Here is a 25134-nt window from a genome sequence, read left to right on the forward strand (position 1 = left end):
GAGAGCCCCCTTCAGAGCCCACCGGCATCGCTGGGGGGGTGGCTTCCTCGCCCTGCCTCCCGTTCTCAAACCCTGCCACACAAAGATCTCCCGTGTCTCCCGTGTACGGCAGCAGGAGCGGTGCTCCCGCACACGTACGTCCTTTGGATGATGCTCTGATAAACCTCTGACCTTACGAGTGCACGGCAGTCTTTTAATAAGTGACCTTTTATTGTCTTGCAACGGGCTGTCAGCTTCCAGAATAAAAGCAAGAGATCAGCTTCTCCTGTTTCTTGAAAGCTGTTCTTCTGGAAAGTTAGTTAAACTGTTTGAGCATCCCTACATAGGCAGATAGATGTATAAATAAAGTACAAAGCTGCCGCAGCAACATCTTTTATTTAAGAATTGTCGAATGGGTTAAGAAATTAGTTCTGAAAGAGGAAGAACGTAGCACGCAGCTTTCCAACTTAGCCTCGGCAGCCAAACACGTAAAGTGCGCTTTTAGCCGTCAGAAGCTCCGTTGCGGCAAGCGTGACTCGTAGGATTCCTCCTTCAAACGGTCCGAACCCGTTAACTTGAAATATGGCCGTACTCTGAAAGACTAAATTTCTGGCAATTGTTATAAATTGCTTTCTGTCACAAGATTTGGTTAGAAATGTGGCATAAAAACCCGAGCTTTGCAGAACAACAGGCTTTGTTGCAAAACCGGCACTAATGCTGCGAGCCGTGCCAAATTCCTCCCCGCCTGGTTCCCGGGAGCCTCGTTTGCCGTGCCCCCCCGGGTCCGTGACAGATAAGATCTGCATTGATCCTCGGCATCCGCCAACGGTAACCTTTGAAGGGCCAGGCGATGCATGGCTGTGGAATTTTATCTATCAGTATCCGGGTAATAGAAAGACAAGCATGACATCTAATCCCAGCACAGGTGACAGAGATCATAAATCTGCGCCGATGTGGTTACCGGTAACGGCAGGAATGCGAGGGGAGGGGGGTGAAGCGGCGTTGATGGACGCCGGGAAGTCAGGAAATGCTTTAGGCTGGAAAACCTTAAGATCAAAAGAAATATTTTACCTCGATCGTTAGATGGGGTGCGGGCTAAGCGGTTTGTTCTCGTCAGGCGACGCACCGCGTGCGTGCGGAGCCCCCGCCAGCCCGCTCTCTTCGCTTCGCGTTCCGGGACGTGCCTGGATTTGGAGGGCTCCAGCTCCAGAGGGGCCGGTTGGAAGCGGGGCCCTCCCGGCGCCCGGCAGCCTCCAGCCTCAGGAACACCGAGCGTTGGAATAATTTGGGGGGAGCGTGATTGAGCAGAGGAGCTGCTTCCCTTCGGCCTAGCTGCGCGTAGCCGGCTCTGTAGCTTTAGCAGCATTTCGCATCCGTTTTCTCTCCCTGTACCATTTTGGTTACAAACCAGTAGAAAGAATTCCCCAACGCCGTTTTCATCATGCAGAAATTCACAAATGTTTAAAGTAAATACAGCCTCTGGTGTCAGTTCGGAGCTATTGTCATCTTTTATTCTTCCTCTTTAAGCAAGAAAAGCTATAAAGGTGGCTATAGCATTTTTTTCTCCACAGATTTAATAGCCGTGCGCAACTTGCTTGAATTTGCAGTATATTTTTCTGAAGTGTATGTCTCATAACGTAAACGTGCTCCCCACAATGAGGAATTTTTAGCACAATCTCGCGCGTTCTCTCTGAAACGAGGAGAGTAATTCGGCAGGGAAGTGTGAGCTGTAGCTTGGTGAGAGCTGGGGAAGGGAGTCGTCTGCCTCGCCGGGCGCGTCGCTGCTGAAAGGTGCTGAAAGCATTCACACGTGTGCGTGAGCCTGCTAAAATATGTACTGAGAAAGAGGGGAGATAGGTCCCTGCAATTACAGAGGTTGACTAAAGCGTGTGACGAGAAGATGAAATCGCTGGCGCTGCGGATGCTGAGTGGCAGGAGTGGTTTTGTCCCTGCAGACAGCATCAGGGAAACTCGCAGAAATTCGCCGTAGAGAGCGGAAGCCTCGTGGTAGCCAGCGCCGGTTACAGCGTCGCTGGTGGGGATCCACTTGGATTGCACGACTGGTCCTCCAAAACCGTGAGCAAGCTCTTCGCCCTAGGTGCGATGGTTTGGGGGCCACGTGGCGAGGTCGGTATCGGTCTTGGCTCCGGTGATAACGGTACGAAGCTCGAATCCGGTGCCTCCGCCTCTGTTGCCGTTCCCTCTCCTGAGAAACGATAAAGCTTTGCGCAGAATTGTTCTCTGCTTTGGAAGTAGAAGGCATTGTGTGTCGCCAAGGAGTAGTTCCTTCACGGGCAGCGTGCTCCACTAGCCATCGGCGATACCTGTATTTTTACAGAGCCACAGTACTGATGGTTTGGGAACAGTTTCTGCGAATGTTACTTCCACCCACCCCGCCTGTTTTTCCCCAAAGAGAAACCGATGCTGTTAGCATCATCAGCTGATACCAAAACTGGTGGCAACAGACCGGGCAGCGTCCTTTCTCCAAGCAATTCTTTTAAGCCTAGCTGTAGCGGTAAAGGAAGAATAAGACGCGTTACATTTGAAAGTAAAAATATTAGTACGAGGTGAGCGTTACCATATCGATTTGCTGTAGCCTAAGCTTCAGAGTGAGAAGTTGAGCTGTGATATCCCCTTCCCTTTGTGTCGTCGCCGCAGGATCTGTTCGGTGTGGTTCCGAGGCTGCAGTGCGACGCCTTGCTGGAGAGTAGCTCTCGCTCTTGGTGCTCGGTGAACGGGGATTTCCACCGGGCAGAACTGAACAGCAGCGTCTTGGAGATGACAGACCTGCACAGCGGGACAAACTTGAAAATGAGGTTCTTCGAGAATCCTGCTCGTTTGCCGCCGTTACTTTTTTTGAAGAGCTTTTTGCCGTGGGAAGCAGAGTTGCGCTTTGGCCACACTGAGTCGGTTGCTGGCCACGGAGATGGTGTTGAAGAGGGCATAAGAGCTGCTTGAATGCAGGAAAACCTCGGACGTCCTTGACTCAGGGTCACAAAACTGGTACTTAGGTCTTACCAGAAGAGAAAGTTGCCGTTTCAAAGCATTAGTTGTAAGCTTTGGTAGAAAACAAAATTTTGCGGTGAGGTTGAGGATCACATTAAAAGGCGGCTTGTTCAGAGGTGGCCATGCGTGGCTCCAGACTCGGTGGCCTCGGAGGGTTTCCATTAGGGACTGCGCACGGGTATAAGCCGCAGCAGGCTGCCTTCCCTCCTGCCTTCCCTTCGTCCTGAAGTTTTCACAGTAAGCTTTTGTATGCGAGTGGATGACAACATCCCTATCTCTGTATGCTTCAAATACACGTTGAGGAATGCAGGCAGGGTTTCAGCCTGTGTTTTTGAAGCGTTACTTTCCCGCGCCGGACCCGGTCCTCTTCATCGCCGGTGCAGGACCCCTTCAGCTGCAGCAGCGTTCGCGTGTGATGGCAGCCGCGTCGCGCGCTCGCATGCATACGTACGTCTATTTTGGAGGCAGCCTGATCTAAAATTGTCGGCGTTCTTTCGCCCGTGAAAAGACGTTGTGAAATTAACTCTGTAAAAAGCAATTGCCTTTTCTCGCCAACATAATTAGAGTGGATTGTCCGTTCTTCTCAAAAGTTCAAGTGTGACGATTGTAGCTTTTTAAAACGGTCTCTCAGGACTTCGAGACCAGATGCGCTGAGCTCCAGCAACTTCTTCCAGCACAGCGCTGTCAATTCTCTTCTCCCTCCTTGAAGCAACTCTGCGGAGAAATTAAACGGCCATTTGATTTCCTTCTTCCTCCTGCTCTGTAAGGTTCCGCTATCTGATCACGACAAAAAGTCTCTTTGGTTCCCGCCGCCTTCCCGAAAGGGCGGTTCGTGATGGTTGTTTTAAAGGATGCTATCTGCGTGATGGATGGAGAGAGCGTGGAAGCTGCTCAGGGAGGAGAGGCAGCGACAAGGAGGCAAAGCTGCTGGAGGAGCTGGATTGCGGGGTGCTTACAAAACCTGCTTAACGTCTGTCTCGACTTTGGCTGGTTATTTAACCACCGCGTTCCTTTTAGGTAGCTGAAATTGATAGATGAGTTTTGACATTCAAAGTACATTAATTCCGTGGATTGATCACGGTGTCATTTTTTTCCTTGAGCACATGAACAAATAGTCTGTGTATCTGTGTGGGTTGTTTCATTTGACTCAATTTATTAAGAGGAATTTTGTTTAAGTTTATGGGCTTACATAGTTCAGGTATCGTGAAAATTACTCTTTCTTGGAAAGCATTTGTGTCAGTATCCTGTACGCTGAATCCGCAGTGCCGCTGCTCGTGACAGCGTACCCGTGGCTTGTGTTTTCTTAGAAACTGAAGAATCGTGCTCACAAGCGCGTATTTTTAATCTTTCCCTCTTTTCTCCCTGACGCTTCGCTCTGTCCTGGTGTGCTACAAGTGGAGAAAGAATTGATTTTAAATGTGACCGCTGCATATGAGCCAAGGTCCCTGGGCTGTGTCCAGCTAAGAGGAACTTGTTTGAAGCACAGTTTGCTCGCCCGTGTCTGTCTTTGCAGTCTTAAAAGCACAGACTGCAGTGGTCTAAGGCAGAAAGACAAGTGCAAAAATTAATTGTATAGGTTCCAGCCAAAGCCCTTCCTCAGGCGTTGCATCCCTCCGTCTTACCCCCCTTCCAGCAAGCGTAAAATACGATGTCGTTTTTTACATTGCACAGAGAGATTCAGTAAATCAGGCCACAGAGTTGCTTTGGGTAATAAAGGAAACACGCATGGCATTTTTTTCTCCTTCCTCTTGCGTTGCAGATATCCGTTTCAGCTATTATACTCGCTCATTGATATGGTATACGTATGTTGCATATGTGCGGCAGTTCTCCCGGAAGCCCACCTCGGAGGCTGGCTTCTTCCACGTTCCTTTTCCCCTCCCTCGAAGGCAATGCCTTAAACTCGAGACCGAGATGATCACGACTCCGAGTCGGGTCTCGGCGGCTGTCCGTCAGGCGCATTGAACACCGGGGAGAGGATGCGTACTTTGCATTGGACTCAGTGACAAGAAACTGTTGACTAACGCAAGGACGATGCGCGGGGGCTTGTATGGTCCATTCCCGTGTAACAGGTGAAAATCTATCCCGTATCATTCTGTGGGGTTTTCCCCCTTGGCCCCGCTCGTGCCCTGCCCCCCCAGCATTGCTAATTGCCAGGTGGGTTCAAGCTGTTTTTCAAGCATGGCTTTCCTTTGCTTCTCTCAGCTTCTGTGATCCTCTGTTGGGTCCGGAAACTTCATTCCCCCCGCCCTAATCTTTCCTTTTCTGTTACGACGTATTGTAATGCTGTAAACGCGTCTACTTTAATGCTCCTCAAAATACTTATCTGCTGCCAGTAAATATTTACCAAGAAACTTCCCGAAACGTTGATGTGAAGATGGGTCTAAAGAGTTCTCACTTCACGTTGCATTTTTATTTAATTTAGAGTTTTGTAATTGATGCTGTTCACGGGAATAACTTCCTTGTCTTGGTAAGCGGGAGCAGATAGGAATGCAGGTACCCCGAAGCGTCAGCTTGTACGGTCTGGTGCTTTCAGTTAAGCAAGCAAATGTAGGTCAGCAGAGCAAGGGAGCTTTGCAGCCAACGGCCGGATTAGACGCCCTTTGATTCAGAGTAAACACGCAAAGTCCGTGAGGCTGGAGATGCTGGCTGCGTCGGACCACGGGTCCGGCGTGTCCTTGCGTGCACCCTGCCGGGGCCCGTGGGGAGACGAAACGCCGTCGTGAGAGGGATCCTGACGCCAGCCTGGACCGAGACGCTGGGCTTCAAAAGCCATCAGTCGGCGGGCTTAATGTAGCAGCATCCCGGCGCGAAAAGCTCCAGTGGCTTGAACTTCAAATAATTTATTTCTAAATTACTTCTACTGTAATTCTTATTAATTCAAATAGGCTTCTAAGCTGATGTAAAATTCAGTAAATGCAAGGAACAGTTTAATGAATTGAAAATAGGATTGAGTCTTTTAAAGTAAATGTAAAAAAATATGCTAGCAATAACTGCTTAGATGGAAATCGAATCTTAATAGCTTTGTTAATGATTTGTAGTGAATATTGCATTTATGAGAACGTATCGAGCTGATCCTTGTGCAAGAACCCTGTTTTGAATGGCTTTGATAAAATTATTCCCCAGAAGCAGTTAGTAACGTTTCCTATTTTTGCTTGCGCCGCTCTTGAGATACTCGAATGTCGTTTCCGCTGGAGCCTGACTGTGGCTGTCAAGGATCGGGTCTGCGCTGCTGTGACACGGCCGTGGTGTTTCTTCAGCAGGCGGGGTGGCTCTTCGTTGACAGCCGTCGGGGTCTGCGCCGTCGGGACGTGGGCCATGGCTTTGGGGACCCGTCCCCGAGCGCACAAGGGGCGGTGCGTGCCTGCAGCCCCGGCGCTGCGGGGGACGCGGGGCAGTGCTTAAGTCACTAGGTCCGGTACGAAGGAATGGGTGCAGCGACATACTTTAAGGGGTTGTCCTGCCCGCAGTTGTCTTTAATCAGCTTTAAACCCCCTGGCCTGCGTATGAAGTCTTACACCACGCCGACACTAAGTTTATTTTGAGAAGTAACACGGCTGTATCCCCCACCTTTGATCAGGTAGGTGATAGTACTTGATAAACTTGCATATTACAGCGGTTAGAAATGTTCAAGAACGCTATGTTAAGGGTACTGGTAGCGTGGCGGGATGGCTGGATGCTCGTCTTCAGTGCTGAGGGATTGGAGCACCATCAGCTTGCAGAGAGTGCAGCAGGAGCCAGGAAAATGCCCGTGACGGGCTCTTGGTGCCTCTTGCGATGGGCCTGGGGGACTCTCGTCTGGCACGGGTGTTATTCTGTTCGATAACAGCTTTCCATGTTCCTGTTCAAAGTTCATCGATCTGGAGAAGCGAAATTTATACCAAGAGGGCAGAAAAATGTGCCGAGACTTCAAGTCGGTGCCATCAGGCGTGGAAAGGTGTCTGACGATTTATCAATCTCTCTCTTTCCAAACGATGCAAACTTTTTGTCAAACATTTATTTCCAAGGCACGTCAAGTAATGAAAGTAAGTCAAAAAGAAAGAAAGAGGGAGACCGTGCAAGGCGCGCGAAATCGAGAGTATAAATAACACCCCCAGATTTACCGTTTGCAAACTTTATCAAAACCCTGCATTTTTGCGTTTTTCACGGCTAGCTTGGGAGCTGGACCGTCTCCCTGCCGGTCTCCGTGCAAAGGCAGCTGCTGATCAGCCCCTGGCCGGGTGCCCGCGTACCCTCGCTTCCCTTGGCAAGTTGGCAATCCAAGTTCCACAATTTCTCCCACTTTGCTTCGCCGCCTCGTCCGGAACGCCTGCGTGGTTTGCAAGCAGACCTAAGTCGCTCCCGGAAGGGACTCCGGTTAGCGTTCCCCTGGCTGCAGTCCCTCGCTGGTGTTCCCCGGTCCTGCCTTGGCTCCGCGCTCCTCCAGCTCGCTTTCTCATCTTGACGGGATTCCTGGTATTAGGGAAAAATTGAAAAGCAAAGCGCTTTTTTCAGATTTCCATCCTCTGCATTCTTTAACATGTGAAGCCAATTTCTGGGCGTGCATGTGATGTAATGATTCCATTCGTTAGGAGGAGAGTTTTCGAGGTGATGACCTGTAAATGATTACAAGGCTCCCACAGCATAATTGCATCGAATTCTTCTTTTCCTGCCTCTGGACATTAATAGTGCCTACTGATTACACAGAGTGAGTAAAAACCGGTTCCCTAAAGTCTACCTGCTCAAGTCAAAGGATAAATGCTTCTTACAGCGAATTGTTCTTTCAAGGTAATTTAACAAAATTCATCTGTTGAGAGAGGAAGCGCGTTTCTGCCATCTCCGTGCGCGTGGCGTGGGACTTGCTCCCCTTTAATGGTACGAGCATTAAAGCGCGGAGGGGCGGGTGGCGGCCGGGGAGATCTTTCCCTCGTCCTCTGCCTTCGGTCACGCTTTCAGATACAGCAGCGAATGTGCCGGGTAAAATGGCTTCTTTGCAATAAAAAGCACGCTCCATAAAGAGGCCGTACAGCGGTTGTTTTACAGGCAGCTAGGCGCAGACTAGTCCTTTTTCCTCTACTCCCATCGTAGAGCTCCCTTCCAATCGCTCCTCTTTAACGTAGCGGTGGCCAGTACGGTTGGGGGGGAAGGTGCGGATTTGTACTGCCTGGCGTTGCCGTTCTGAGTTTGTCGTGCGGGTAGTTGCGTCCGTGCAGCGAAATTAAGATCAGTCCCAGCAAAAGCCAAATGTGGCTGCGCAAGGTAAGTTTGCTTAGTTACTGGGGAGGGCGAGGGGCCCGCTTCCGTATAACCCCAGCTGGCTGGAGGACCCGGGAGAAGGACTCGCCGGCTGATCCTCCTCCGTTGCCTGCCCACAGTTCCCCCTGCCGAAAATGCAAGCTCTTCCTCAGGTAGGCGGCTCGGTTAAGAAGCCAGGGTGGTGTTGGCAGTGTTCGGTTGTGCCGCTGGGCACGTTTTGCTGAGCGTGCGGCGGTGGGGAGCTTTTCATTTCCAACTGAAACTTGCTGACGTCGTTTCTGATTTCACTGTTTCGTCTTCGCTCTGTCTTTAAGGTGACGGTCAGAATTTGGTGACCGAAGATGTGACGGTGGTGGAGGGAGACGTCGCCACCATCAGCTGCCGGGTCAAGAACAGCGACGACTCGGTGATCCAGCTCCTGAATCCCAACAGACAAACGATTTATTTCAGAGATTTCAGACGTAAGTTTTATCTTTCCTTGTTTGATAACAACTTCTCCTGCGCCTCGCTTGCACTCGGGAGAAAGCATTTGCGGAGATCTCTTCTTTTAATGTCATGCTAGGCACTTAAAGTCTAGTCAATTCTTTAGAGGGTAGATGAGACAGGCAATCATAATCTTTCTCCTTAATTGAAACCTTGATCGTCCCCTTTAAAAGTCAGACCGTCTTACTTTGCAATAGGAATTGATTGCAGTAATTCAGGGTGAATTGCAATTGAGTGCCAAATATTTAGCTGACACAAACAAATTGAATAGGGCAATGCCGAGACAGTGCAGTGTTCTCAGAGGTAATCTGTTTGGTTCGAAGACTGCAAATTTCAAGACAATCTGTGCTTCTTCATAACCAAAACAAAATCTCCCGTCACTGCTGTGTCCAGTGACTGAGTCTGGCTTTGTTTCCTGTGGTGATAATGCCACAGCACATGGTAGCTGCAATGAAACGCTTTAAATTGGCTGCATTAACGTCACCACGGGGACGGGACGCGGCGGTACGTTGTGCCCAGCGTTGTGGAAAAGCACGGCAAACCGCGCTCTCTTCCGAGGCGTGGTACGATCTAACGATGGGCGCGTGCGGGGGCTGGCTTGCTCCGCTTGCGCTGCTATTCGAGGCCCTTGTGTTTGGCTGGTAAGATGCAACATGCTCGGTTTCCAAACTCCTAAAAGCATTTGGACAGCCGCTACCGGTCAGGAAACGCGTTTTAAACTGTACTTTTCCCAATTCTTTTATCTTTCGCGCTGTCCCTAGTCCACTGACTGCGTACAGTCAGAAGTGGGTGCGTGTAGAAGTGGATTTTCACAATAAGCGGTTTACCTACGTGTCCCTAAGCCATCTGATAATAAAACGGTGTCCAAAGACTCCGTACAGTCCCTGGTGATTTGCCTGTCTTAATTCTTTGTGACGATGTCAGAACAGAAAGGTTTTGTAGGTCCAGACGTAAAGGCGAGCAGCAGGATGGGAGCTGCAGTCAGGACCCCGGGGGATGCTCGTCTAGATGCTCCTGCCGGTTTTATAGCCCTTTGACTTTGTTGTGTGGTGAGAGGGGACGCTGCACCTCTCCTCGCAGTCACTGAGGGTGTGCTTGCTCCGCAGCGCTGAAGGACAGCAGATTCCAGCTGGTGAACTTCTCCAACAGCGAGCTCCGAGTGTCCTTGACAAACGTCTCCATTTCTGACGAGGGAAGGTACTTCTGCCAGCTCTACACTGATCCCCCCCAGGAGATTTACACCACGATTACAGTGCTCGGTAAGGACTGAAGAGGTGCTTGCGGTGACCTTTGTAATCCCTCGGCGCACAGCGTCAGCGGGATGGGGCTCCGCACGGCGTTCAGAGAGCTCCAGCCGCCCAGAGCGTGCCGTGGCTCTCCGGGGATAAAACATGGCGAGGGGTTCAACTCCGAGTGCTCTCCCACTGGAGACCAGCTCGGCTCTTCGATAGCTCAACGCAGCTTAGGACTTGAACCTGCAGACACAAGGGTTCAAGGGCGGCCAGCAAATACCAAGCGGGTTGTCCGGTGGCATGCCGTAGCCCTCGCGTCGCCTTCCTGTCTTGCAAGGCGTCCCTGGTTGCATCCTGAGCCCCTCTGTGTAGGTTACGTCGTATTTAGTGTGATTCTCAGGTCTTCCCCTTTTTGTTCGCAGGCAATTTTTGGCTTCAGAGAATAAGCAGAGGTGTAAGCATGAGGCGTTCTCCGCTTCCAAGCCTCTCTTTTCCTCGGGCAGGTCACTTGGAAAGGCTGCGAGGCTTTCCTGCCTTTACGAAGCGGGGTTTAATACCAGCCTTCGTTTGCAGGCAGCCTGCAGGGATTAGTTGTTTGGGCTGTCGCTGCTCCGTAAGAGTATCCGAGTGCATCATTTGGCTTTTCGGGCCAGTCTGGACCTGCGAACGTCCTGGAAGGAATGTCTGTCCAGCCCGAGGCTTGGCAGAACGGCGCGAGCTGTGCAAGACTAGCCCTCCTCCGCCTCGTATCTGTTTTCTTTAGGGTGAGAGAAGGCACGTTTCTTGGGAAGAAGGGAAGATAAGTTGCAGCGGTTGCGCCTCCTTCGGTGAAGTGAGAAAGAAGTCAGCCAGAAAGTAAAAGCTGTAGAAAACGTCTTGCAATAATTATCTGGTGCAGAGGGAAAATAAATCCACATGAATGCTTCGTAGCATGGTAGAACTGTTCAGTTTATGAATTTTGTGTTTTCAGTAATCAGACTACTCTGATCGCATACTGCATCTTTTCTTCCAAAACTTGGGGATTTGAGAGATTACATTTTAATGAGGAATGACAGCGTCTTTGCCCATCAGTGATATTCCTTAAGGGCAGATATTACTAACGGCATCGCTGGTGAACCTCCTGCCGTTGTGAGGATGCGTAAGTTTTTGCATGTTTGTCAGTTGACTTATATATGCAGCGAAATCTTGAGTTTAACTAATGGAAAGTGATAGCTTCCTATTAATTTTGGCAAAAATTTGTTTCGCATGTAAAAGAAGGTAAGATCTCTCATTTGACATCGCGAGCTTGCTCATTTGCTTAGGAACGGCTGTTGGCAGAGCTGAAGTTAACTCTGCTCCGTCCCCCGCACCGAAATACGCTCACGCCCAGCCCTGCCGAGCTCTTGCTGGCCCTTCGCTCCCTCGGGCTTCGTAGGGCTGCGGCGCACGCGCAGCCGCGAGACCGACGCGGTTGCCGATGATAGCAGCTCGCGCTGTTGGAGCCGGGTCTACAGATGGGTAGCGGCTTTTAAGAGCCTATTAACAGGAGAACCTGGATCACAGAGGGTGACTTAACGTAAGATCTCAGTCGCTGACTCGTTTAAATCTTCCTCCTTTTATTTAATGAGATTTGGTTCTTAGGTTTTTATACGTTGTTTAAGTAACGTTTATAAGCAGTTCTACTGTAGCTGTTACGTTTGTCAACATCTTCAAAGTTTTCGTGCGCTTCCCGGTATTCGTAGGAATCGGAAGCTCTCTTCCAGCTCTCCTCTCTAATCGTACACACGCCAAAATAGTTTGTTGGATTTCATTTCACTGCTAACAATGCTTAGAAGGTGTTTGAAACAATAGTACTTACTTCATTCACCTGTGAGCCAGCACGGCCTGTCTTTCAAGTGGGAGACAAAATGCAGGTTTGGGGAGGTTTTTCTTGAACGTGACTCGTGCTTCAGAATTCAAGGGGAAGTCTGTTTTCTTGCCTCGTGCTTGAGTTCTTTTTGAGAAGGATTTGCGGCGTGGCCAGCGTGTGCCTGCCTTTCCCCAGCGTCCCTAAAGCAGCGGGTGTTTTCTCTTCGCCTTCGTCGCGTACTCGGGCCAAACCGTAGTTCACAGAGCGGGCAGCGAAGATGGATGTTTATTAGAAGACTAAGGAGGGGAGTGTTTATCTTAGCTAGCATTTGTACGGAGAGATGGGGTACCGTGACACCAAGGATCACACGGCTTTCCTCTCTTCTGTGTTACTGACTCCCTAATTAGGAGAAAAAAGGAGCCGGGGCAGGGAGTGGTTCTCAGTGCCGGCATGTGGCTGGTCCTCCTAGGAACGCGTTCCCCCCAAGGTCTCGTGGGCGTCACTCGGCCGTCGATACAGCTTAAGTTCCACCGCAGAGGGGTTCTGCTGACCCGCTGCTGCCGGTGCTTGCTGCGGAGAGCGGAGCAGCGCGTGGAGGCATCCTGCTTGGTAGTCGGGGTTCGGAGAGAGCTTCGCACTTGCTTTTCCCTGCTTTAGCAGTGTGCTTCCCCCAGCTCTCCCCGTACTTTAGCGTCTTCTGTGACACGATATGTAGATTTATTCATGCTTAATTGGAACATGTGAAAATCTCAAATATGTAGCCCGTTCTGTTCTTTTGAGAGAAAAGCCACAAGTGACTAATTAGTCCATTTGATCATCTGGATGGTATTTATACATATTTGTTCTTCATTAGCTCAAAAACATGTTAGTCACATTTGAACTATGCAGTTGCTTAATCATATTGATCAGAGCAAAGTTGAGTTTCCTTTGGAAGTTCTGGGGTTTTTCAGAAAGTGCAGCTCTGTGCTGCGCAAACTCTTGATGTTCATTTTTTCCCGGTTCTTGCCTTACCAGCTGCCGGCGCCTTCATGGGGAAGCGATTCCTTGCTTCTGCCTCGTAATTTTTAAGCCCGTTCGTCGCGGCTCTGGGTTGTGCTGCAGCGGCGGTTATCCCCCTGAAGTTCTAGCCTGTTTCTGAATGTTACTGGATTATTTTTCACTGAGTATAGGCTTCTGGCTTTGCGTTTTATAAGGCGGCACGTGTCTGGGGAGAACGGCACGTTACCATCCTCAAGGAATTGCCGTATGATGCAGGTGCCTGTCGCCGGACGAGAGCTGGCGCGCTCCTCTCTGGGGTGCTTTTGTATTTGGTTTATGGTGGGTCGATGGGGGACACGGCGTTGTTTCAAAGGGGACGGCATTCCGCTCCGGGCTTGCGCTCGGTGGCTTTTTGAGCGTCTTAAATGAGCTTGATGTTTGCTGGCCTGCCTCCACTCCTTACGGCTGAGGCTTGAAGCTGAACAGCAGGAGAGAAAAATTGCCTTGCGAGGTTCGAGGCACAGTAAGTAATGCACTTCCAAATGTCAGCTTTTGTGTTTCCTCTCCTTGTCAGGAGAAGTCAAGAAACGTGCATGGAGTCAAGCTGTACTTTTAAATAGCAACGTACGCGGCCGCAGAAGGCTAAAGCTCTTCCCTGGAATGGTGCTTGCCTGGGAGAGAGAACAGCAAGTTCCAAGTTTGATAAGTAATAATTTGCGAAACTACGGTGATTATTAGGCAGAGAGTGGAAGTGCTTACTCTGATTACTGTGAAACCGCCTATCAAAGGATTTGATCGATTGAAAGATCAAAGAAATGCTGGTGGCTAGGTTCCTCTGGTAGATTTACGGGTTTTCCTGAAGGTTTTATCTTGTGTCAGTGATCAGAACATGGTTTTTTCATCGAGTGTGTGTTGTGTTGTTTTTTTCATTGTAGTCCCGCCACGCAATTTGGTAATTGATATCCAGAAAGAAATTGCCGTCGAGGGAGAAGAGATCGAGCTGAACTGCACTGCCATGGCCAGCAGACCAGCCACCACCATCAGATGGTTCAAAGGAAACAAGGAGCTAACCGGTAGATGTGTCCTCTCAGTCGCTTGCTTTTTTCAGACAGCTGAAATGATTTATGTAATGCTGGGTATTTGTTCTCTGTTGCCAGTTGGGGGGGGGGGGAAGCAGAGCGAGCTGCTTTAAACGCCAGCTCAGGAACAAAGGAGTATGTGGGCAGACAGATTATTCTCTAACACAGCAGGGCTGAACTCCATTTTGTCCTCTGCCTACCTGCCAGACTCGAGTACAGGGTTCTGGAGCCGTTCTGTAACTGCAGGTGACCTTGAGGAGCCCCAAAGCTGTGCGCTGAATTTATTTCTGCGGTGGTTTATGTAGCTTTCTGCCCTGTTTTAGGTACGAGTAGGATCATCTGCGCTTTGGGCTGTAAAGATTTTTCAATTCACCGTCACGTCTAGCTCTCTTGTTTATAGAGCGTTTTCTCTGTGTTCAGTTGAATATTCATACAAGATGGGTTTCTCCTACTCCCTGAAGTCTGGTTGCTCCCGGTATTTGCACATTCAAGTCACTGACTCTGATTGCATGTGACGTGCTGTTAGTTTAAGTCTGCACGTAGATGTGAGCTTGGTTGACAACACCTTTGTGCTTTACCCAGCCTGAGAGACTGAAGGGCTCTCTACAGAAGTCCGGACTCATTACCTCAAATCCACCCCCCTACAAGGGCAAGATAAAATCCTCTCTTTAAGTCCAACACCTACGAGCATCCGAGCAGGACACGTGCTGAGAGCGTGCCGATAAAGGCGGAACGGAAACCTGCTGCCACGCAAAGTGGTGCCCTGCTGATTCCCAGCACCGGTTGTCATCGACGTGGTGTGCGGATCTCCCGGTGATCCCTTTCTGGTTTCCTTCCCCGTTCCTGCGGGCAGCGGTGCAATAGTATTTGAGCCTTCGCGCTTGGCCTCTCCGGCCTCTTGATTGAGTTTTCTTGTGTCGGCAATTGAATCCCAGCTTCCTTTCTCTTTGAAGACTCCTGAGCTGAGTAGTAGCTTCTTGCAGTACCAGCTCACCCTGCTGATCCTTTGGATTTTTTTATTTTTTTTTTTAAGAGAAGTAGGGAAACCAAAATACTTGGTTGCGGGTAGTGAATAGCAGGAAAGTGTGGCTTTGCCGATCAGAAAGCCTTTCCTCTAAATATCAAGGGGTGTCGCTTTCTGCATCTGTCCTCTGTTTCACTTTAATATGGTATACAGAAATATTTTGCGTTTGAAAGACCTCTGCTACAAAAGGTACTCTTAACGTTTTGACTGAATTCTTAAATAAAAAGCCACAGATAAGAGTCTTTGAAAAGGAAGTGGAGGTGCGTAGTCAGCAAGCGCTTGCCGAGCCCCTGGAAAAATCCTTTTCCTCCTGTCTCGTCTTTTCTTCCTCCTTGTTTCCGTGCCGTGCGTTACGGCGTCCTTCGGGCAGCCGGTCCTGCGCTCTGCTTTGCTCCAGCCGCCGCTGCTGTTCCCTCCTTCAGATGGAGCGCTGCTGAAACGTGTCGGCCTATCGATACTACTTTTAATTAAGTTAATCTGTTTAATCACTTTTCTAGCTAATTGTTGATTCAGGAGTGGGAGGGGATTTGTAGCGCATTGATTTAAGAGTTTGGGGATCCGGGGACGGCGTAAGGGGATTGTTAATCGTTGCGGTAACGTAGCATGGCCTTTAATAGGCAGCAGCCTCGCGGGGGGTGTGCTGCTTCATGCAGGCGTGCCCCCTCCCCTGGGCTGCGCAGGGGGCCGCTTAGCCGCAGGGGGCCCGGCCCCTGGGCACGGGAAGGAGGGAGGTGGCCCGGGTGCAGGAGGCGCTCCCTCCCGCGATCACTCTCCGCTCGCTCTGTCCTCTCCCCGGCAGGCAAGTCGGAAGTGGAGCAGTGGTCCGACATGTACACGGTGACCAGTCAGCTGGTGCTGAAGGTGGGACGGGAGGACGATGGCGTCCCTGTCATCTGCTTGGTGGATCACCCTGCTGTCAAAGACTTGCAGACGCAGCGCTACCTGGAAGTCATGTGTGAGTAGCAGAACTTTTAATTCTCTGAACGTATAAAATTGCTCACTTCAAGGGGTCGGGAACTCCTCACTACGTGACAAAATTACAGCGTAGCTGGGGTTGATACCCTGTTAATTGAAATCAAAATGTTGGGTACCGCTTCATGGGTTAAGCCACGGCTTTTCCCAGCCCTTCTGCCATACAATAAATACCTGTTTTTCTTCTCTTAAGGATAACTTGCTGTACATAGAATTTGTACCGTGAAAGGTTCCTGGCTGGGCTTTATAATTGTCGGAACAGGTTAAATCTGAGTATTTTTCTTCTAGCGACCCCCTTACCGCTTTGAAAAGCGCTTCTCTACTACCACATCAAAGCGGCTGGCCACCGTTGCGAGTTTACTGGCAAAGACTTGGTCCCGCGGAAAAGAAACTCAGTGTTGCGCATGGTGACCGTACAGCACCAACTGGTTTTCTAAATCAGAGTAACGTGAATTATGTGGAATCTGTAGTAACACCAGTGACTAAGGCCACCCTATTTTCTGTAATGCTCCTGACATGTTCGGTGTTAATAATGCATTTCACTTCGTTTAGGAACTGCTCTACTGCACGTGACGTTCACGGGGTTTATGAGCAGGTACCTCAAAATACCTGCGGTCCCAAACGCAGCCGTGCCCGACTTTCAGCCGGTGGAGATAACGGAGCTGCTGCGCACGCACGCCTCTACCCAGAAAACGGCTCCCAAAAGCAGTGTCAGACAGTCCTCACGGCAAGGCTGGGGTGCCCCAGGAACCCGGGGTGCCCCAGGAACCCGGGGTGCTAGGATGATTCTTTTTGTAGGTGCACTCCAACTATAACGTGACATTGCAAGGGGAAGAGGAAGTTTTGTATTAATTTATTTCATCTGCTTCATTATGTAGTTTCATTATGAACATCTTGGTTACAATTCTCATATCTCTGAAACTAGCGGGAAGTAATGTTCCTGTAATGAGGAAAACAGAGATGATCAGATACTACCTAAATTGGCAGATACTAGATTTCTTGCGACTGTGCTAATGTGTAATTCATTTATGCAAACTTAATGTCCATTAACATTTCTTGTAGAGCTCCATTAGCTTTAATAATACATTAGCACCTTTGTGAGGCTTGATCAAATACTTAACAGGGAAAGGAAAAAAATCCCCTGTTTTGCGGAGGTATTGAAATCTCGCCAGGTTTCTTCCCCTTGGTTGAAAGGGCATCACATTCCCTTTAGGCTTCCTTTCAGAAATTCCTCTGAAATCCTCATCGTTTGGTGGGATAGGAGAGGGCCACGGTTTCTTCAAAAAATTTAGCAACAGTTTTTCCATTCTTCCTCCAATAAATCCCTTCTTGACTGCTTTCGTTTGCAGCCTTTACAGGGTTCCCGGTGCAACGGAGGCAAAGCACACGTGAGCTGCCGTTATTTGGACGTCCTTCGGGACGCGTGCAATCTTCAGCTCATGCGTCGGAGGCTCCTGTCGCATCCGTTGCACGGGTTGCTGCCCTTGGCACTGGTTTTAGCGGCCCCTCGGGTTGTTCGGGAGCCGGTTGTTGGAATGGAGCTAGCGCAGAGCCTCCTCGGAAGGGCACGGGGATGAGTAGGAAAAGGGCTTTCGGACTGGTTTGGGTTTACGTTCTGGTCTGAATTAAACTCTGAGCTTGTTAAAAGTAATGATGTGTATATGCGGGGGCTTGCCCCACGTTAGTCCAGTCCGTTGCTTCAGCGGGCGGCAGCAGATGGCTTGAGAGAGGAGTTCCAGCAGAAGAACATGCCGTGCGTCATAACCTTGCGGCTCCCAGCCATTAGCGGCTTTGGGACTTCATGTGCTGGAGCGCATCCAGACATTTGCATTTAATGCCTGCTGTTGGACCTGAACTGAGGGTGGAAAAGGCAAACTCTTGCCCTTGAGCTTTTCCTGCTTCAAGCCGATGACTTGTTGGCCAATGGGAGAGGGTGAGCAGGAGGAAGATCCTCCTGCCTTCACAGACTGGCATCTCCAGCAGAGCTCCTGCGGACACGGGCTCGGTCCTACAGTCAGACCTAACTGATACTTTCTCAATTGCTTTAGAAATACGGGCTTTGCAGTCCGAGCAACGAGCTCCTCCCGACTGCTGCTTGCGCGCTTCCGCTGACCGCCTTGTTACCTTGCAGGCATGCCGACTGCCGAACCTCCAGAGCAGTGGCAGTCAGCCCTCGCTGCTCGTCCTCTGCGGGTGGTTGTTGCTGCTTTCCTTGCAGCTGGAGAGGCGTCGCTCCGGATCGGTTGGCTGTGTTGCTTGCTCAAGTGTCTGCTCTTACCTTCTCTCCCCATAAGTCCTGCCCGCTCCCGCCAAGGGGAGAGCGGATCCGCCTCTTTGGAAGATCAGCAGGGCACAGGAAAATATTTTTCTCAGCAGATGTTGTGTTTCTCTGCACTTAATGTACCCAACTCGAGCATGAAATGCATTGGGGAAGGACAGGAGGATGATGGATGGAGCCTTCTCAGATAATGAGGTATTTTTTGTCTGACTAAATTCCAGAGTATGGAGAGATTTTTTTGTAAGAGGCAACTCAAAAGTTGTTGGGTTTGGGGTTTTTTTAAAGAAAAAAACAAGCAGAAAACTGCATAGCTTGGAAAGCGGAGAAGGGAGAGGCGAGACACTTGTCGTGGCAGGAAACTGTTCAAGACGCAACCTGCGAAAGGGAACAGGCCCTGAGCCGCGTGCAGTTCGTGCCCTTTGGAGGCGGGCGATGCTGAAACGGAGAGAGGCATTTTCCGAGGTTACTCTCCCACGCGGTCCAGCCGCTTTCCAAGAAGAACGTGCCGGTGGTGTTCCTCACGGGCTGCTGAGGGGCTGCGGCGGTGGCTTTTGCAACGCTCCCGGAGGGCTGGGGCGCAGGCAGCGTGCAGCGTCGGGGCGGCGGAGGGCAGGGAGGAGGAGGGAGGCGTCCATTCCCCCAGGGTGCCTGCCTTCTCCCGTCAAAATGTTTACCTTTGCTCTTTTTAAGGTGATTTTCTTAAAGCTAGGTATGTCAAATGTCTTTTGGTAAATGAGGACCGTAAGCGTCCTCGACAATCTGGACTGTTTGTGCTTCGGCTTATTTGGAGGTGTTGCCTCAAATGTGTATTTATTTTATTGAAGTGTTCTCCTCTGCTAAAAAAAGAAAGAAAGGTGCAGAAATTTAAGTCTGCAAAGTGACCTACTTCACTCCGTTTCAGGAGCAATTCATGTGAACATTTTCTTCTGTGTTGAACTTCAAAGAAGATTGCAGACTTTGGGGTTGTTTAAGTTTCTCCACAGCTCCGGGACGGTGTTTCTAAATGGCCGTTGGCCTCCTCACCGCAGGCTGGGCTTGTTCCAGATTTCCGAAGCCCGGAGGAGGGAAGCAGACAGCGCTCTTGGAGCGGGACAGGCAGAGCAATTTCAGACTCTTCACGGGGTTGCGGCGTGGGGTCCGTCATAGCGGTTAATCTTGCAGCACCGGCAAACCCCGTGCACGTGTGGCACCGAACCCCCGTCTCCTCAGCCGAGGTGTAACAAGGCAGCGCTCGCTCTGCCACACCTGGTTTGTCTGGCTGCTGCCCTGGTCTCTCCCTGGTCGTTTCCGAGCATCTTCTCCGGTGCTGAGACTGTCACATCTCTGAGAGGGAGGGAGGACCGGGCCTCTTGCTCCTCCTCTTGTGCACGGGGGGGCTTCCGCCACGGCAGACTAATAGACGTACCGCATTTTCTGCAAAGCTGTCACGATACGTACTGATCGCTTGTTCCTATACCCTCAGCTAAACTTTAAAAATAAATAGCGAGTTCGCAGCGCGTGTACCGAGGGGGAAGGCTGTTCTGCTGCGGTCAGCAAAACGGCGAGTAAGGCCGATTCGCGCCAAGTATTAACTCGTCCTACTCGTGGAGTAAGCGATTTGTTGCACAGATCGTGTGGCACAGCCTGGCCCTTTGGGAAGTTTTGAGATAAGTGCCTCCGCGTGAATGTAGGGTGTGTTATTAAAAAGAAATCTCTGCAAACAAGCACTCGGTGATATGTATGAAACCCTCCTGGTCGTGCTTCTCAAAAGCAGCCAGACTTTGACAAATGGTGCCGCGTACCCCCGGTAACGATAACGCTTCCGTGCTTGATTAATGGCCACGCCAGCGAACGCGTAACCCGGCGGAATGGGCGGCCGCAGCGTGTTGCGTGGTATGGGTTTGAAAATACCCCTGGATTCTGGCTGGGGTTGCTTTCTTTTTGTGATTCAGATCCGCTAATGAGGGATGGAAGACCAGTGCGTTGAGTGTAATTTTAGAAAGGAAATGAAGCAACAAAATGCATTAAAATATCATTAAGGAATTGAATGGAACCAGATATTCTCGGAGATGTTTAAGTTCAGCCTTTGTGGTACTTTTCCTTATCTCATTACACGATACTGGAAGTGGAAGTGCCGAAGTCTTGATCTGGCATTTTCTCTGGGTTGGGTGGTTTTTTTTGCTTTTCTGAAGTTATAATTAATTGCACATTCATTTTTATAATATCTACACGTGTACTTTTGAAATATGCACCGATGGAAGCTGTTTCGGCCTCTGCTGTTACGATGGGAGAATTTTTTGCAACCAATTATGTTAAAAATCGGCCATATATGTATGCTGTCACTTCTCCAGTAATCCTTATATTTCTGTCGAGTGCTAGTATTAATTGCGTAGTATGCACTGAAGTGATTAACATCAACGTAATTTATCATCTGGAGATTTCTAAAAACGCATAAATGAGTTGTTTTGTTCAGCGAGGTGTCGACCCCTCCAGAAACTTTGATTTAAAGCGTTTTTTTTCTTCTTTTAGTAAATATGAAAAGCACCACAATCAGCCAAGTGTTCGGTTATTTGATTTTCTGGGGCATTAGCCACTCTTGTTTGTGACATTTCCCAGTTGGGTGCTCGTTTGCAAGCTCATTAATAAGGTTTTCTCGGAGGAATGTTGTTGGGAGCGAGGAGCACACGGTACGGCCTGGACTCGGCCTTTCGCAAGCGTTTCGCAGCAGCGCGCGCTTAAATGGCGACAAGGGAAGCGTTTCTACCCCCCGTGCCTGTCTGCCTTCGGCTTTCCTTTTCCTGCCGCAAGCTAAGCGTTGCCATTCTTGTAGTCGAGGGCGAATTTTGCAAAGTCGTGTTTGGGGTCGAAAGGCTCTTCCAGACAAGCTGTGACCTGCCAGCCATACGCTCATGCGCTGTTTCAAGCGCGAGATCTCTTTATTTAATAGGTTTCTGTGTTTTGGCTGAAAATCAGCAATGCGGACTCTTGTCCTTGCGAAAGGTGAGGAGAAGATAGGGGATTGCCGGGTCTGGGCTGTCTCTGACGCAGGCTTCGTTCCCTGATAAGGGAATGATAAGCAAATGATAAGCAAACCCGCTCGATGTAGGATAACGGCGACGGTTGTATTTGCACCCGCGTACGAACGTTAACTTCGCTGACTTCTTTTGATATTGAAAAACACGCTCCTGCTCTTCCCCTGGCGTGGCAGCGTGGTGAGGCACAGAAACTGCCGGCAGTCGGGTTTTTTGAGGAGTGAGTTTGGGCCACAGAACAGAGCAGAGGGGAGGAGCTGGATAAAGTAGTGCCCGGCCGAAGGCAGAGGCGCGACGCGTTATCGTTATCGGGGTGGGTTTGAAGCTGCCGTTACCTACAGCGGGCAGGAGCTCTGCCTGGCCCGCGGGCTCCTCCTCCTGGGGACGCCTTCTGTCATCGTCTTTGCCGAGAGGTGCACGTCAGGAATTAACGCGGTAATCGTAGAATGGGTTTGAAACCTTGGCTTCGGTACCAAATTTCACAGCGCAGGCAAGGGAATTTTCAGCGGAGTCATTGAAAGAATCCATTTTGTAGCTTTCTCTGTTGGCAAACGGTCCGGCGTTGCAAAAGACGCCGAGCCGCGCGCTGCGGTACCCCTGTCCCGGACCCGCTGCAGGAGCACGTCTTTGTCTGCTCGCGTCTGCCGTGAAGAAACCGGCCGTCTACAGTTGTGTGGATTTGCTTAATGTACACGTTTAGCGGTAATTTGGAGCAGAGAGAGAGAGAAATCCTGTGCTGAAGACGCGCCGAGGTCCTGGGGAGCCCCTCTCGCTGCGTGCCCGCTCTGTCGAGCGTCTGTAAGCAATTGAACCGTCGAGGAGAACCTCAGCGTTGTCGGACGGGGCCCGTTCCTGCTCTGTGGTGGAGCTCCGTGAGCCCCAGCCTGCTTTCTAGAGCCTGTCTTCCTCATTCGTGGTTTTGTACGGCTTCACCGCGAAGCGGCACGTGGGAAGAAGGCTCTCGGCTGTCCCCGACCTCAGCGGGGAGCGCGGCGGCCGGGAAGGGTTGACTGGTTTGTTGCTGGTGGTGGTTGGCGAGGCTGAGGAGTCACCTGGGCTTCGGAAAAGAAGCAGTGCTTCCCAAAATGTTTTTACTGTGTTATTAACGACTCTTTCGGTGCAGGTTTTGTGTTTGGAGTGGACAGATTGCCGCCTTATAGGGGCCGTACCGCTTGCACGGAGATTGCTGGCGGACCGGGAGCTGCTGCGGCGTGATGATTCAACTCCGGTATGATTGGCGTGGCCCCAAAGAACGCGTATGTCGAGTGCAATGCAGGTTTTCTATAGCGACTTCCAGTAGCTCTTGTGCACGCTGAAATTACCTTTGAGGTCGTTGGTTGGCCTGATGAAAGGAAATGGGTAGAAATAATAGGCTTAGGCTTTTGTAAGGCACTAAACTCGGTATAACGTTGATATCTTGGCTGATTAATGAGATCTAAGCATTATCGATGGAGCGCACATTTAAATGGATTAAGAAATCGCTAACTGGCAGATCTCAAAGGATACTCATTAGGGAGTAATCAGCAAACGATGGTATTTTTAGAGTGAATGCACTGGCCTGGGTGCTTGGCCCGATGCCGTTCAGTGCTCCCATGAAGCATTTGACGTTCTTAAAAAGTCACCGTTAATAATCTTTGCTGATGGCGCAAAAACCGGGCGAGCAGCTAATAAGAGGAAGAATTGGGACAAATGGGGAATAACTTGAGCGTTTTGGTAACTTCCAAACCACGGAGCTTTAAAACTATGAGGCGTCAGCGGGTGCAGCCTGGGACGGCCGGTGAAATCCGGAGGGGAGACGTGCTCTCCCGCGTTGGCGGCTGGGCTCCGTCTCGGCCATCGAGCGAGCGCCCGCCGCTTCGGCCCGAGGCGTCAGCTGGAGGAGTCTTCAGCATCTCCGTTGCCCGAGAAATTAAAATACAGGTTGTTCAGCGGGGAGGGGGCAAGGAGCAATTTTCGGCGCGGGGTCGGGGTGGCACGCACCGTAACGGAGCGGCGGGGCGTGCTGACCCTCCGGGAAGGCCGCGGTTCCCGCGCTCGCAGGCACACAGAGCGCCTGTTGTAAAAGAAATCTCATCAAACGCAGAATGGGTTTGTAATAAGTTTTTCAAATTGGTTGCTGCTACAGCGTAACCTTTAGACTACCGGTAGTTAACCTTGTATATCACTCTTAGCTTTTGAATGAATTTAGCTTAATAAAGGTGCCTTATTAAATTACTAGGCTGTTTTTTTAAGCTGCTAGAAATAGGCATACTAGGAAATAGCTTTGGGTTGTTAGATCTAATTGGCTGCCAGTGGAGTATGTAGTGGCTTAGATGCATAGATGCAAGCGTTTAATTTTCCATAGGAATCCAGCGGTATGATATTATGAAGTTCCAAGTTGAGGATTTCAGGCTGCGGGAATGCGCTTGGTGGTAAAAACTCTGCTGCTGCTTGCCTTACGCCCTGGAGCACCATCCGAGATAGTCGTTGCCCCGGATTATACAGCCACGGATGTCGCGACTAGATCGTGGCCTTCTTCAGAAGTGGTTAATAGGTGGCAAACCGCTAGTCCGGGCATTGAAAGCCATCACAGCTTCGCCAGTGTAGGCTACTAATGTCACAATCCCGCGTAGGAGCGGAGCGCGGGATCCCACGGCGCTCGGCATTTTACAACGCTTTACTAACAGAGTCCGTAATCTGAAGAAAATAGATGCTGACTTTGTCTGAGCCGGGACGCTTAGCGGTAGAACTAAAGGTTCTTTAACTGCATGTCCTCAAAAAAAGGGAAGAAAGACACCCCTGCCCCCCCAAATTCTTGGGCAGAGCAAGTGAAATTGTTGTTGTGTACTGTGAGCCTAATTAAAACGTCGATTCTCCTGAATCCTTCAGGCTTGTGAAGGGCTTTCGTAAGTGCCCGCTGTAATTACTGGCGCGCTGGCGAGTCCTGCTTAGGAGAGACGTTCACTGCGATAACTCTGTTGGGAACGCTCTTGTCTTCACGGGTGCGTGCACGTGTGCTCATAAAGCCCAGATTTACGTCGCAGGTGACATCTCTGCGGTGTCCAGGTCGAAGTGGCGCGGGTTGGCTTTGCTGCTTTCGGTTCTTTAATGGAGACTGTGGGGCTGGAAAGCTGAAACGGAAGGGCTCACCTCCTGTAGTTCTGGGAGAGCTCGCTTAGTTTGCAGTTCGTTCTCAGTACGTCAGGCCTTCAGTGGATTCCTCTTGATTTCCATAAGTAATTGTCAGCTGGTAAACAGCTCATTAGAAATACTAAAATGTACCTGACGAAAACGGGATGGGAGCAAGGGGAGAGGCAAGCTGCAGAAGATGTTGCGCAGAGCTTTCTCAGCACAGGGTGCTGTAGTCTTTGTGTTCCCATGTAAATTGGGCTGGGAAGGTTTTCTACTCTTTCTACAGCACAGACTATAATGGCATCCGTGTTTCTGGCGCGGGCTCTTAGGTGCTGCCGCAAAGCAAGTAATAAATAGCGAGCAGATGGCCGGGGGGGGGGGGAATTGTGAATGAGAGTGGTGAGCGTGAGCACAGCGTTTAAGATGCTGCTTGTGATTTACTTGCTGCATAATACTTGGTTTAACTCGTCTTCCCGTGTTTATGCCTTGTGTAAGTGCTCATGGCACAGACCCCAGCGTCGCAGACCAAGCCTAGTCCAGCATTTCAGCGCTGCTTTTTGCTTTCCTGTGCTTTTCTTGTGGCTGCTCGTGCCACGTCCCTCCCAGGGCTGGCGCGTGCCGAGACCCGGACCGCCTTGGCCGTACCTGCACCTTGCTGCGATACGCCGCGGACGGGTCCCTGCCCCGGGGTTTGGCTCAAGGGCGCGCTCGGAGGCTCCTGCCGAGGACCTTTTGTCCTCAGCTCGCGCCTGGAAGGTACCGGTCGCTTCCATGTCTTCATTTTGCGTGCCCAAAGCGTTAGGCGTGTTTTCGGGCACGCCGAAGTCGCCCACGTTTCCAGCGGCACTGGGACGCCGCACCTCGGGCGCACGACACCCCCAAAGCATCGCCGTCCCCGTGCGGCTGCCGCGGTTTCCAGCC

At 50.5% G+C, this 25134-nt stretch overlaps 1 protein-coding gene across 3 annotated transcripts in view; it reads left to right on the forward strand.

Moving 5' to 3' along the window:
- CADM1 (cell adhesion molecule 1) overlaps positions 1 to 25134 on the forward strand; it is a 172609-nt gene that overhangs the window by 111665 nt on the left and 35810 nt on the right. For all 3 annotated transcript variants that reach the window (XM_072884717.1, XM_072884718.1, XM_072884719.1), the window contains exons 2-5: positions 8532 to 8678; positions 9807 to 9959; positions 13674 to 13811; positions 15641 to 15796. In XM_072884717.1, the coding sequence (XP_072740818.1) occupies positions 8532 to 8678; positions 9807 to 9959; positions 13674 to 13811; positions 15641 to 15796 (594 nt within the window). The remainder of the gene's footprint in view (positions 1 to 8531; positions 8679 to 9806; positions 9960 to 13673; positions 13812 to 15640; positions 15797 to 25134) is intronic.

The sequence above is a fragment of the Ciconia boyciana genome, chromosome 20 (genome assembly GCF_034638445.1).
Source record: "Ciconia boyciana chromosome 20, ASM3463844v1, whole genome shotgun sequence".
NCBI lineage: Eukaryota > Metazoa > Chordata > Aves > Ciconiiformes > Ciconiidae > Ciconia > Ciconia boyciana.